The sequence below is a fragment of the Ailuropoda melanoleuca genome, chromosome 9, assembly GCF_002007445.2.
Source record: "Ailuropoda melanoleuca isolate Jingjing chromosome 9, ASM200744v2, whole genome shotgun sequence".
In the NCBI taxonomy this organism is placed as follows: domain Eukaryota; kingdom Metazoa; phylum Chordata; class Mammalia; order Carnivora; family Ursidae; genus Ailuropoda; species Ailuropoda melanoleuca.
In genome coordinates, this window is record NC_048226.1 from 35036382 (window position 1) to 35049337 (window position 12956).

The 12956-nt window shown below is 37.3% G+C and overlaps 1 protein-coding gene across 7 annotated transcripts in view; it reads left to right on the forward strand.

The window, feature by feature from the left end:
• Nucleotides 1-12956, forward strand: part of CHD7 (chromodomain helicase DNA binding protein 7) — a 128329-nt gene that overhangs the window by 75049 nt on the left and 40324 nt on the right. For all 7 annotated transcript variants that reach the window (XM_011220367.3, XM_019795817.2, XM_034668102.1 and 4 more), the window contains exons 7-12: nucleotides 1911-2025; nucleotides 5529-5612; nucleotides 7417-7554; nucleotides 7651-7772; nucleotides 8131-8374; nucleotides 9537-9713. In XM_011220367.3, the coding sequence (XP_011218669.1) occupies nucleotides 1911-2025; nucleotides 5529-5612; nucleotides 7417-7554; nucleotides 7651-7772; nucleotides 8131-8374; nucleotides 9537-9713 (880 nt within the window). The remainder of the gene's footprint in view (nucleotides 1-1910; nucleotides 2026-5528; nucleotides 5613-7416; nucleotides 7555-7650; nucleotides 7773-8130; nucleotides 8375-9536; nucleotides 9714-12956) is intronic.

The following is a 12956-nucleotide window of genomic DNA, read 5'->3' on the forward strand; positions in this document are numbered from 1 at the left end:
CTCTATTTTTGTGTCTTTTAGAAGGGTTTTAAATATTTCCTTATATAAATTTCACACATTTTTTTGTTAAATTTATTGCTAAACATTTAATCTTTGTTGATAACATTAAAGGGGTTTTCTCTATTGTTGTATCTTCTAACTGGTTACTGTTTGTGTAAATGGAAGCTATTGACTTCTGTATGTTAATTTTATACCCTGCTACACTACTAAAATATTTCATTTTATTATTTGAATTAGTTTTCTAATTGATTCTCTAGGATTTTCCAGTTATGCTGTCATATCATTCGCGAATACAGTTTTATTTCTTACTTTCCAAGTATTGCTCCCTTTGTTGTTTTCTCTTGTCTAATAGTATTGGCTAATCCCTCAAATACAATATTGAATAATACTGGAGGCAGTGGGCATCCTTGCCTTCTTTCTGATCTTAGTGGAAGAGTCTGTGGCTTTTCTCCATTTAGTAAAGCAGAGTCACTATCCAAAAATTTCAGCCCAGTTTACAACGAGAACAGTGAGACTGATGCTGGTGTCTGCCTCACAGCCACGCCGGTGGTGCTTTAAAGGCATGTGGACCTCGGCAGAGACAGAGTGTTGCCTTGCACCCCTGCCTTTTTCTGTCCAATAAGTAGACTAGACTAGGTTATTTTTATAATTTTGTTTCACGATAATACGCAGTAACAGTATTGCATATTACTTACTGGAAATTGGGAAGGTACTTGAAAATAGAAAAGAAAATACTTGCAAAATCTTACCAACGAAAAAATATCATTATTAACATATTGATGTATTTTCATCTAGTCTCTTTTCTCTGTGTGCATCTGTGTACAGGGTTTATATCAATTCCTGTCCTATCAAGGCATATGTATTTAAAGTCCTTATGTCCCTCAGTCAGTTGTAAAAGGACTAAATCAGTCCTACCTTTTGCATATTAGACTTTACATAAATATAAATGATATACTTAATATCATAAGCCTCTCCCCTGTCATTAATCATTTTTGACAGATTTTAGAATGGCTTCATAATTTCCAGGAGTAGTAGTACCTTGATTTTGAAATAGGTACGTATTTCTTTTTAATGTCATCACCAGAAAGAGAAATAAGAGACAGTTCAGGTTATCTGGGGCAGGGAGAAAATGATGGTACAAAAGAATATTGAAATAGCAAACCAAAGAATGTCAAAGTTACTGTAAAATATTAACCATATACCTGTGAGTCTCAGGGAAGTAAAAGGGAGCGTGAGAGTGTTCACGTTGAGGTTAAAGAGAACACCTGTGCTTGGAGCAGGCATGGTGAGTCTGAAGAGGAGGGGACTTGCCCAGTGCGAGGACCAGATAGACAGTAGGGAGTGACAAATTCACAGGGATCCAAGAGACGTCATTTCAGAGCTCCTGGAGGAATGAGGCTGGAAGGGCAGAAACTGACCAGGGACTGGTTGGGGCATGGGTGTTCAGAGAGCAGGTGAGGGTTCTTTTCTCTCGGATTGCTCTAGAAGAACTAAGTCATGTTTACCTTTGCTGTTTTAAATCTGAATTCTCTTAACTTGATGAAAACCTTTTATTTCTCAATTAATGATAAAAGGCTCAAAATGTAAATTCATAATTAAGGCCACCCTGTAGTGCTAATTGTTTTGTATTGAAGTGTAATCCATTCACTTATGAAAACAGCTTGTTAGTAGGTCCTTTTCTTTTTTTAATGGGAGATAAATAAGAGAGCTGGAGGCTCAGGACGGAAGACAAATTTCAGGCACAATTGATTTTTTTTCTTATTCTCAAACATAAATAATTGTATCGGGTGTTGGTCAGCAGCCTCTATCAGTAGGTAAACTGCTTATTTCGTTAATTATTTAGTTGATTTGGAGGGAATATTAAAAGATTATTTTCTACATGTTTCAAATATATTATTTTATTCTTTTAGCTCTTATCTTCATTGTCAATGGGCATCTGTAGAAGATCTGGAAAAAGATAAGAGAATTCAGCAAAAGATCAAACGGTTTAAGGCAAAGCAGGGCCAGAACAAATTCCTTTCAGAGGTATGAAATACCCAGTTAATTTTCTTAAGTAGTAACCTTGTTAAAGTGTTCTGAGTTTTGAATTTTAGTTTAGCAAATTACAAAGAAAACTAGTTTCCCTCATTTGGTGCTGTTACTTGCATATCGGTAACTGGTTATTGCTAAAAAAAATTTGTAAACAGGAAATTTCTCATTCTTCCTGTTGCTTAGTCTAGAAGACACTGGTCCTTATGATATTATGTGGAAATACGATGTTATCATTAAAATCTTATAATGAAAGTACAGTTAGCAGATGGTGAAAAAAGTCTGTGGATAAAAGTTCTATTAAGATCTAGTGTGGTAAAGGCTCTACAGTAAGTATTAATACAATTTCTAGAATCTAAGGTACTTGTATTAAGGAAAGTGTGTGGCAGATTTCTTTTGTTCAAGTCAATGTCCGATTACAGAGTTTACTAAACTCATTTTTACAAATGATGTGCTGTGGTATAGAAGTTGGTATAATGTCTTTGCCTGTGCCCCTTTGTCCTAAGTTATTGATGATAAAGGTAACCATACCTAGGGCAGGGAAGGAAATCTGCATTTTTTAAAAGAAATGCCAAGTGCCCCTCCAATGTACTGGATTGCATTAAAAATGCTTTTGCAGACTGCTTAGTGGGGCCTCTGGACTTTTGCTCACCAATTTGGTTTCACTTACAGCCTCAAGAAGATAAAAGAGAAACCTTCACATTGAAAGATTAAACTTGCTGATTTATTACTTTCCCTCTCCATAAAGGAGTTAACAGAATGTAAACTGCAAAGAAGTGTGAAATTTGATGCAAAATAATACCTGTTTAACAACCTACTTCACACTTCTACCCATTTTTGGACATGGGGTAGTGGGGACGGAAGAGTGTTCAGTACTTTATGTCATAAAAATCCTTATAATCTCAGGTGACAAACTGTGTTCTCCTAGAATCTCATTTCCATGCTCCCAACAGGCAGACTGTAAAGTTTGTATTAGATTGGTGATTGGGTGGTGGTGGTTTTATTGGACATATGTCTGCATCACCACCTTTCCTGATCTGAGTATTTAGCTTCTTTGCAGTGCAGTAATTAACACTGAGGGGAATGGAGTTACTCACATGTGACTCACTCACCTCTCAGAGAATATTTAAGTGATTTTTTTTTTTGAAAGGGCAGTTTCTAAGAAATACCATAAAATCCTATTTTTTGTGCCCTTGTTAATGAAACTAAAGTTAAATGTTAGTGACATTAGGCAAGTTGAAATCATTAGCTTTTTTTTAGAAAGAGACACCATATGTTCTGTTGACCTTTTCTCTGTGGATCAGTGTAGGGAGAAGGAAAGAGTGCAGTGGTAGCCCCCCCCCCCATCCTTAAGTTCTGGTTCTGTTTATGAAATTTATTTGGACTCTGTTTGCTGGTGTCAGGTGCAGTTTAGGGATTTGTCCCTGGCCGTAGCTATGTAGCCGTATCTATTTGGGTCTACGTATGTGAATAACATATATCACAATTGAAATACATTATCTTGAGTGGTAACTTGGCAACTAGAAATCTTAAGTTTTGTCCCAAGTGGAAGTAGCCTAAGCTCCAGCCTGAAAAGATGATCTGAGGGCAAGCACAAAATGATAGCAACTTCCTTTTTCTCTTTCTCTTTTACACACACAGGCACACACAGACAGGCACACAGATACACAGTCACGCGCACACGCACACACACCCTGTTCCATAGACGGTCCTGGTTTCAGGTGTTCCATGGTTCTGCTTCTCTGGGGTTTTTAATTATGACGGCTTTTGCATTCTTTGTTTCACCTTAGGCGCCCTTATATGTCCACTGCAACTGAAATCTTTGTTTAAATTGGAAATTGCATCACATGCGTGATGGCACAGATTACTCACCAGAGTATGGTGAGGATGGAAGTGTTTAGGAGTAAGGTTAAGGATTTTAATTCATCAATGAAAGCTGCCGTTTAAGAACAAGGTGTCTTAAAAGGAGCTTCTGTCATCAAAATCTAGCTTATGGAAAGTTTTCAGTGTTCCTACTGTATATGAATAATGCATACATATTGTGTACCTAAACCTAGAAGCTTTGACAAAGCCAGTGCTTTTTAACATTTTAAATGAACTAAACATTTCAATGAATTTTTTCCTTACTAATCAACGCTGTGTTAGGGCCCGAGGCATTTAAAACTCATTTTTGTATTTCTGATTTTTTTTCATAATTCAGAGTTCAAAGGACCCAAACCAGACGTTTTCTTTTATTTATTTTATTTTATTTTATTTTATTTTATTTTATTTTATTTTATTTTATTTTTTAAGATTTTTTATTTATTTATTCGACAGAGATAGAGACAGCCAGCAAGAGAGGGAACACAAGCAGGGGGAGTGGGAGAGGAAGAAGCAGGCTCATAGCGGGAGGAACCTGATGTGGGGCTTGATCCCACAATGCCGGGATCACGCCCTGAGCCGAAGGCAGACGCTCAATCGCTGTGCCACCCAGGTGCCCCCAAACCAGACGTTTTAAATGAACACAGTAGCCCAGAGGATGTCTGCTATCCTTGAGCTGACTGTGACCAAACAGCTTATCTTTTCAACCTGCAATTTAGAGGATATGAACGGTGTCTAAGTGACTTCGAATATGTCTTGCAAAAGCCTTTTAATGCAGTTACATTACTGATAAATTCATCTCTAGGAGCACATAAGAATGTGTCTTCTGTTTTCTGACTTGCCTGACTCTGACTTCTTTAAAGTGTGGCATAATCTGTAATTTCTCTTTGAGCCATATTCTATTACTCTATTCTTTTATAGGAATTAACTTTGCAAGCAAGTTAGTATTATTTTACTTTCATAAAGATTGTTGATACATTGGCTAAGTAACCCAGTTATTTAAGCCTCATTTCTTTATCCTTAATATTTTTAGCCAGATGCTCTATATTCAGTACAAATAAATCATTAGAGCACTTAGATTAACGATAAGACTATATTCAAATGAGATACTAATATTGATTGGTGAAGATGACCAGACACCTAAACTATTCTTACAAATAGGAAATTCACTGGTTTCAGTGTTTTTAGCTTTGGAATAGCATTCTGTAAATGATGCTATAAGGCCTCAGACAACTCCAGTAGTTATGAGACTCCAGTAGCACTTACTGTGCACGGCTCTGAGTCTTTATTGCAAGCTGTAGTTTCGAGAATGCTAAATGTGTTGCATGCCATAAGCCTTTTGGATTGCTCATTAGTGAATTGTAATTTCACACTTCATTTAAAATATTCTTAAACATTCTCTCACAGTAAAAAGGTTTCACACAGTAATTAAAAGACCCAGTTAACAAAGTCTGAGAAGTCTGATTTCCTCATGGGGAATGATTTTGCTAAATTGTAGCATTTCAATTAATATAATAGAATTTGCCAAATATAAATTTTATTTTGCTATGACCCAAAATATTATTGCCTGGTGAAAAGTGAAATAACGTTTACTCTCGGGAATTAAATAAACATTTTAACTTTTTTTTCCTTTGGTACAGATTGAAGATGAGCTTTTTAATCCAGATTATGTGGAGGTTGACCGGATAATGGACTTTGCACGTAGCACAGATGAACGGGGAGAGGTAACAGAAGATCGTTTGTATTATGGGGCAGTGACTCAGACGGCTTATGTGTGTTTACGGAGAATGATTATGGAATCCTAGATCTGGTCCTGGTCAGAGCCTTGGGTTGTGACACGATTGGTCTAAATTTAACTGAAACTTATTGACTGACTGTTAGTTTTAGGACCTAAAAATAGCGCTAAATGTGCTCTTTGTTTATTGTGAGAGCTTTTTAAAAGAAGTCCGTTTTCAATATGAAACAAATACATTGGCATTTTACACAATTTCTGAATATGATCAATAAAGAAGTATTCAATCCAGTTTGGTATAAACCCAGTATGAAGCACAAATTTCCCGTATAGAATTAAGAGTGCTCTTGTAGCAGAATGGAATTTAATGTTACTTAACATTGTACATCCTTAGTGAAGTTGACAAACCTCATTTAATGTAGTGCACAGAGGACAATGTAAAATAATTCTCTTTATGAGATCTTGGCATTTCTCATGTTGCTTTGCAAAACTCTGTGAGGTTGTAAAGGCCCAATTGATTAGGGCAGTGAGAGTGAAGACAAGGCTAGTGCCTTCCTGAGCATATTGTCTCAGTAATGATGTATGCACCCACCATAAGTTCTTTCATTCCTGGCTGCTTTGTGTAAATTAAATTTTATATAAAATGTTTAGACTTGCTTATCTAGTGAGAGTCTGCAGTGAACTCCCATTTTTTTCCAAACGCTGTCCATGAAGTCCATGATGTTTCAAGGACCACATCTGTAATGTGATGTTCACTTTTCTAGCTTTACTTAGCTGTACTTAAAAAAAATTGTTTTATCGCATATTTATGTAGTACAGTGAATGTTTTTAACATCACAACCAGGTCAGTGTACCTTAGTCTTGAAGGTGAAGGTTGGCAACCCAAGTTTTTTCTAGAAGAAAGACAAAGGAAACCCTATTGATCTGCATTACTCAAAATATTTTGTTCTCTGGGGCGCCTGGGTGGCTCAGTCGTTGGGCGTCTGCCTTCGGCTCAGGGCGTGATCCCGGAGGCCTGGGATTGAGCCCCACATCGGGCTCCTCTGCTAGGAGCCTGCTTCTTCCTCTCACACTCCCCCTGCTTGTGTTCCCTCTCTTGCTGGCTGTCTCTCTCTCTGTCAAGTAAATAAATAAAAATCTAAAACAAAAAAAAATTTTTTTTTTGTTCTCCAATCTATGAGAGCTCACTTTATTTTTTATTTATTTATTTTTTTAAAGTTTTAATTAAGTAATCTCTACACCCAACATGGTGGGCCCCAAATTTATGACCCTGAGATGAAGAGTTGCATGCTCTTCCGACTGAGCCAGCCAGGCACCCCCAAACACTTTATTTTAATGTGATTGGGTACAAACAATACGTCTCTCTTTAAGAAAAAGGCAGAAATACTAATAAATTGAAGCTTGTTTCTCGTTCTTTAAGAAACTAGCTGATAATGTAAATATACTATGGTGATTTACCATATAAGTCTGAATCAGACACCTGATAAATGATTTGATCAGATAATAAGGCTTAAATTAAGCTGTGTTATTTACAGACTGTTTCTTTACATTTTTTGGCTTTTGAACATAGCAGTGAATTAGATAAAAATTAGCTTGTTCTGATGTACCCAGTAACATTATTTCCAGTTTACGCTTGATACTATTAACTAGGGATGACTGTGTAACAGTTGCAGTTTTAAATAAGCTTCTATCAACTCATTCTTACTGTTGCTGGGGTAGTGTCTATCAATAAGTAATGTGTATGTGTGTGTTTTGATCAAATGAATCCAATTCTAATTTATTTAAACCTGGCCCAGCCTGTGACTCACTACCTGGTGAAATGGTGCTCCCTGCCTTATGAGGACAGCACATGGGAGCTAAGGCAGGACATAGATCAAGCGAAGATCGAAGAGTTTGAGAAACTCATGTCCAGGGAGCCAGAAACAGAGCGTGTGGTAAGACTTGGCTAATGGTGAAGGATTTAATTTGAAAATAGCATGGTGGTGTGGTCTTGGAGAAACCACTAATGGGATTTACTATATTTGAAACAGGAGAGACCTCCTGCTGTTGATTGGAAGAAATCGGAGAGTTCCAGGGAGTACAAAAACAATAACAAACTCAGGGAATACCAGTTGGAGGGAGTAAACTGGCTACTTTTCAATTGGTACAACATGTATGTAAAGCATGTTTTTCTTCACTTTTAAGAAGCCTATGGCTGTTTTCCTTTGTAGTCATTGAAAATATTAATCAAATAATGTCATACTTTAATCTCTAATAAGAACTATGAAAAACAGCCAGGATTGGAAGTATGCTTAATATTTATCCAACAGACATTAATACAGAGATATTGATAGAAGTATGTAGAAGTAATTTTTATGCCTTAGAGGATTTTGTTTGAAAATGTATTTTGTTGAACTAAGAGAGAACATTTGAGATCCGCATTTGTGATTATAATAATATATGTTCTAAAAGAAAGCAGTGTGTAATATCTGTACTTATTAAACTTTTCATGTTTTATTTCCTTCTTACAGGCGAAACTGCATTTTAGCAGATGAAATGGGTTTGGGAAAAACTATCCAGTCCATTACATTTCTCTATGAGATATATTTGAAAGGAATCCATGGCCCTTTTTTAGTAATTGCCCCATTGTCCACAATCCCCAACTGGGAAAGGGAATTCCGTACCTGGACAGAGTTGAACGTGGTTGTGTATCATGGGAGTCAAGCTAGTCGTCGGACCATTCAGTTGTATGAAATGTACTTCAAAGATCCCCAGGTAAAACGTCATAAATGGTATTCTTTATGCCTATTATGTATGTTTTAAGGTACTGGATATTAAAATGGTCTCAGACATTTTGGGGGAAGGTCTGGATTTTACAAAATTGAGAAATTTGCTTTAGATTCCTTACCCACTTGTGTTATATTTTCGCATCTTATAAAAACAGCTATTTTTTATAGCCTTGGTTGTTCTGATTATCTGATAAGAATAAATGAAATATTTTTTACCTTGGGTGACTATGGAAAATCATTTAATATTTTGATACACTAATTGGTTTTATTTTGCATGCCTAAGAAAAAGCTAAACCAAAAATGGTGTTATTAAATGTAAGTGGAAAGAGTATTTTGTTAAACTATTACTAGAAGTAAAAGTTAATTAGGCATGCAATGTTGAGCAAAATACACCCAAAGGGAAGAACTTCTGCTCTGACTCTTAGTAGCACTTGGTATAATTTTTTACTTATTCTTATTACCTGTATACAGTTATTCTATGATACTGACAGTGAAGCATTACAAATGACAAGGAAGAGTAGTATCTGCTAAAATAATTTTAAGTTGTAGGTGGTAAGTAGACGTCCTATTACTGGAAATAGGACAGAGTTTCGTTTTATAGGTTTGCTTTACGTATAAGACATACAATTAAATACTTCAAGTAGAAAAATATTGAAATCTATTTTGGTATTTATCTCTAGATTTGAGAGATGGTTATAAGTTCTACCTTAAGTGAATGTGGTTGTTTGTTTTTGTTTTTTTTCATTTTAGCACTTCAAGACTAAAAAATAAGTTACAAAAGTAAAAAAAAAAAGTGAATGGTTTTAAACAGTAAAAAAGTTCTTAAAAGCTACCTTAGTACATAATCCTCTTGGCTTTTCACCCTTTTGGGGTCTATAGGATGTACCTAGAATGACCACGCTCAGTGGTACTTTACTTCGTCTGATCTGTAGGGAAATTGGATAGGAGATTTTACTAACGATTTTCAAATTTCTTTAAAAAGGAAAAGGTTTTTAAATCTTCCCTGCAGAACACCTGGAAAACAAAATACAAGTGTTGCCTAAAATAAAGATGTCCCCAAAAGATAAAAACATTTGTTTTATGCTATTTATTAATCAAAGTGAATGTAATCTCTAATGCTAAATAATAATTTAGAACTGTTCTCATAGGGTCGAGTGATAAAGGGGTCCTATAAGTTTCATGCCATCATCACTACATTTGAGATGATTTTGACGGATTGTCCTGAGCTGCGGAATATTCCATGGCGCTGTGTAGTCATTGATGAAGCCCACAGGCTGAAGAATAGGAACTGCAAGCTGCTGGAGGGGCTCAAGATGATGGACTTGGTCAGTGATCATATTGATGATTCCATTGAACCCGAACAGAATTGGTCCTGACTCAGTGTTCCCGCTGCTCTCAATGTGACTGATGCCCATGTAGGGTGTTTGCAGAGCCTGTCAAATACGGTGCTATAGCCTCCTGAGCTTTTAGTGCCTCAAATGTTGCTGCTGTTCTTGATTCTCAGATTGTTGGCTGGTGTCTGGGCACGATTTTATGACAGTAGGCTATAGTCAGGATTATTTTCACTGAAATGAGTTCCAGATATTTGCTTTTCCCTTTTGTTAATTGATGCTGCCATTTCATAAACTGGTGGGCCAGGCTTTGGCCCAGTGATGATAGTGAAGTTGTATTCCAGGGCTCCACGGTTTTGGCACACTGGATCCAGTAGGACTTGTAGATGCAAGTTCTTTGTATGGGTTAATACCTGGAATTGGTCAAGTTCACACAGACACTTAGAAGTGTGGAGCAGGACAAGACCTTGAATTTGATGTGGAGTTTTACACCACACTTCCTGCTTCCTAAGAGGTGGTCAGGTTTTTCTGATTAGATTTCTAGATTGTTTTCACTAGGAGTGTTATGGGATAATGTAGAGGTGGTAGGATTTGATTGATTTTCTGTTCCATGCTTCTGTGTGTTTGGTTTCCTAGCAGAAATTATTACATGACTTCAGTCATCCTCAGACCTCTTTGTTCTCTGTAGTTTGCAAGGTGGGTTTTGATCACTTGTTTTCATTTTTAATGTACATTTTAAAAGCGATGTTACTGTCGTTCAGTATGTCTTGGATGTTTTGCTGAGTTTTTAAAAAGTGCAAAAGATTTTTGAAATCTCTTTGATGTTGACTTCTGTAGATTAATTTGATCTCTTGTTAATTGAGAGTTTGAGATGGGAAGACATTCTATACGTTCATGGCTATACATTTTTTTTACTGAAGACTGGTACTACCAAAAAGAACACTTAAAAGCTTTCTGTTGCAGCTGATTCTTTCAAGCAATTTCTTTTATTCATTAGCCAGTGATTCTTTTAATTAAAAACAAACAAAATCTAGTTTTGTTTAAAGGGAAAAAGTCTGACTGAGTTATTCTATTAAGGGTGGGATTTCCCATCCTAAGACCTTTCTCAAATCAGTTTATATTATTTGGTGACCAATCCACAAAAGAAAGGAGAACGTGTAGAAACAGTGACTAGTCGTGAAGCCATAGCTGAGCGTGCAGAAGAGAGGAACCCTACAACTGTATCTGGTCTCTGCAGGTAGCACTTGAGCAGGCAGTGTGAATGTTCATGAGATACCGAGTGGGAACCCATCTTCACAGTGGTCCACAGAAAAGACAGACTACCATTTTTCTGAAGGCTTAGTCACCGGAGCTTACCTGAGTTGTTTCCTGTTATTAGTTTATGTACTCCCAGGCAGTCGATTCTTACTGCAAAACAATCCTCCATTGGTACGTACGGATGAGTTAAATGCTGTCGACATCCTGCGGTCTAATTGTCATCGGAAGACTTGAAACGATTTTCTGTTGTTTATAGTAACACTTCATGAATGGATTAGATTCTCTTATCCAGATAATTTTTCTGTTACATACTGCAGTGTTCCCTAACCTTTTTTCACATAATGGCACGTCTGGAAAGGGGTAGTATTCTGTGTGTACCATGACAGTATGTCATAGTGGGGCAAGCTGAGAATGCTGCCCACTGCCATAGGTGACCAGCCCTGGGATCCTGACTCCCAGCCCTGCTGGCTGCCTCAAGGACTTGCATACCTGTAACTCATTCTTGGCTCATCCACTGGGAATCTCTGAGAAGCAGATGAACAAAGTAATTGTTTTTCTGATGTTCAAGAATCTTTATCTTAGAAGAGATGTTTTCAAGATGAAACACAGTACCATTGTTTAGAATTAGAATGCAGTTGTATTTGTCTAATTCTGAACAACTCATTGGTTGGTGTTTAAATCCTTACTGACACTAAACACCATGAGAACTTACACACTAGCCAGTTTTTATTCTTCTTTCCTGGAATAGGTCACAGTGAAAGTAACGATCAGTACGTTAATCCAGCAGCAGAGCAGGTCAGAGGGAACGCTGCACTAGGCTCAGTTAGGATGAAGGTGCGCTTGCTGACGATCGTGTTCCAAGTGCATTTGCAGAAAGAGAAGACCAGTGAGCGTCTTCAGCTCTCTCCTCACGAAGGAAATGCTTGTGAAGATGATTCATAGAGGGACATTCACAGTCTTCACCATCCTCTGCAGGAGCTCTGGAAAGCAAAGCCATCTCCTTGTCCCTCAGTGACAAGGAGGGGATTCTCTGGGGGTGGTAGTAGCTCTTCATTGATTCTGTCATCTGGCCTTTCATTGTCAGGAGGCCTCATGCAAATTAAAGAGTTCGCTGAAATGAAAGTAAATGGTCATCGCTCCAGCAGAGCTAAAAAGAACAGGAATGTTTTCAAGCCAAAAGCAGATTTGCTGACATAGTTGAGCTTGGAGGTGATAAGCCTGCTAGCCTTAGTCTCTTACAGGACGTTCTGTGACACTCTGTGTATTAATCACATGTTATTTCACAGTTACTTTCAAATGGAAACCTGGTTTGATTCCACTGCTCATATGTAACCTTATAAAAATGTCATGTGTGTAACCGTTTGGGATAACTGGCTTTAAACAGCCCTTGAGGGAAAGCAGTATAAAAAAGGAGTCTCTCTCAGGGCGCCTGGGTGGCTCAGTTGGTTGTGTCTGACTCTTGATCTCTGCTCAGGTCTTAATCTCAGAATTGTGAGTTTAAGCCCCGTGTTCAACTTTAAAAAGAAAGAAAGAAAGAAAAAGAGTCCCTTTCCTTTTTTCAAATATATTTATTTTGAAATGAGTAAGTTAAAAGGCTTTTTCTGAATTATTTGTTTAGAGGTTAAGGATTTAGCTCAATCATAAGGGATAGAAGAAAACTGGGAGACAATCTTTAGTATCAATATAGCTCTTTCCTGAGTCTTGTGACAGTTTAAAAAATTCCTGTATAAAGGTAATTCACAGCCGAAGTATGTCAGGGACTGTGGCCCATGTTACCCACCAGTATGGTTAAATATTAGGAAAAAAAAATTTTTTTTTTGAGAGATATGTAGGGTGATTCTCAAGCAGACTCCACACCCAGCGTAGAGCCCAGCACAGGCCTCGATCTCACAACTCTGAGATCATGACCTGAGCCAAAATCCAGAGTCAGGCTGAGCCACCCAGGCTCCCCTATATTAGAAAATCTTGAACTGATTTGCA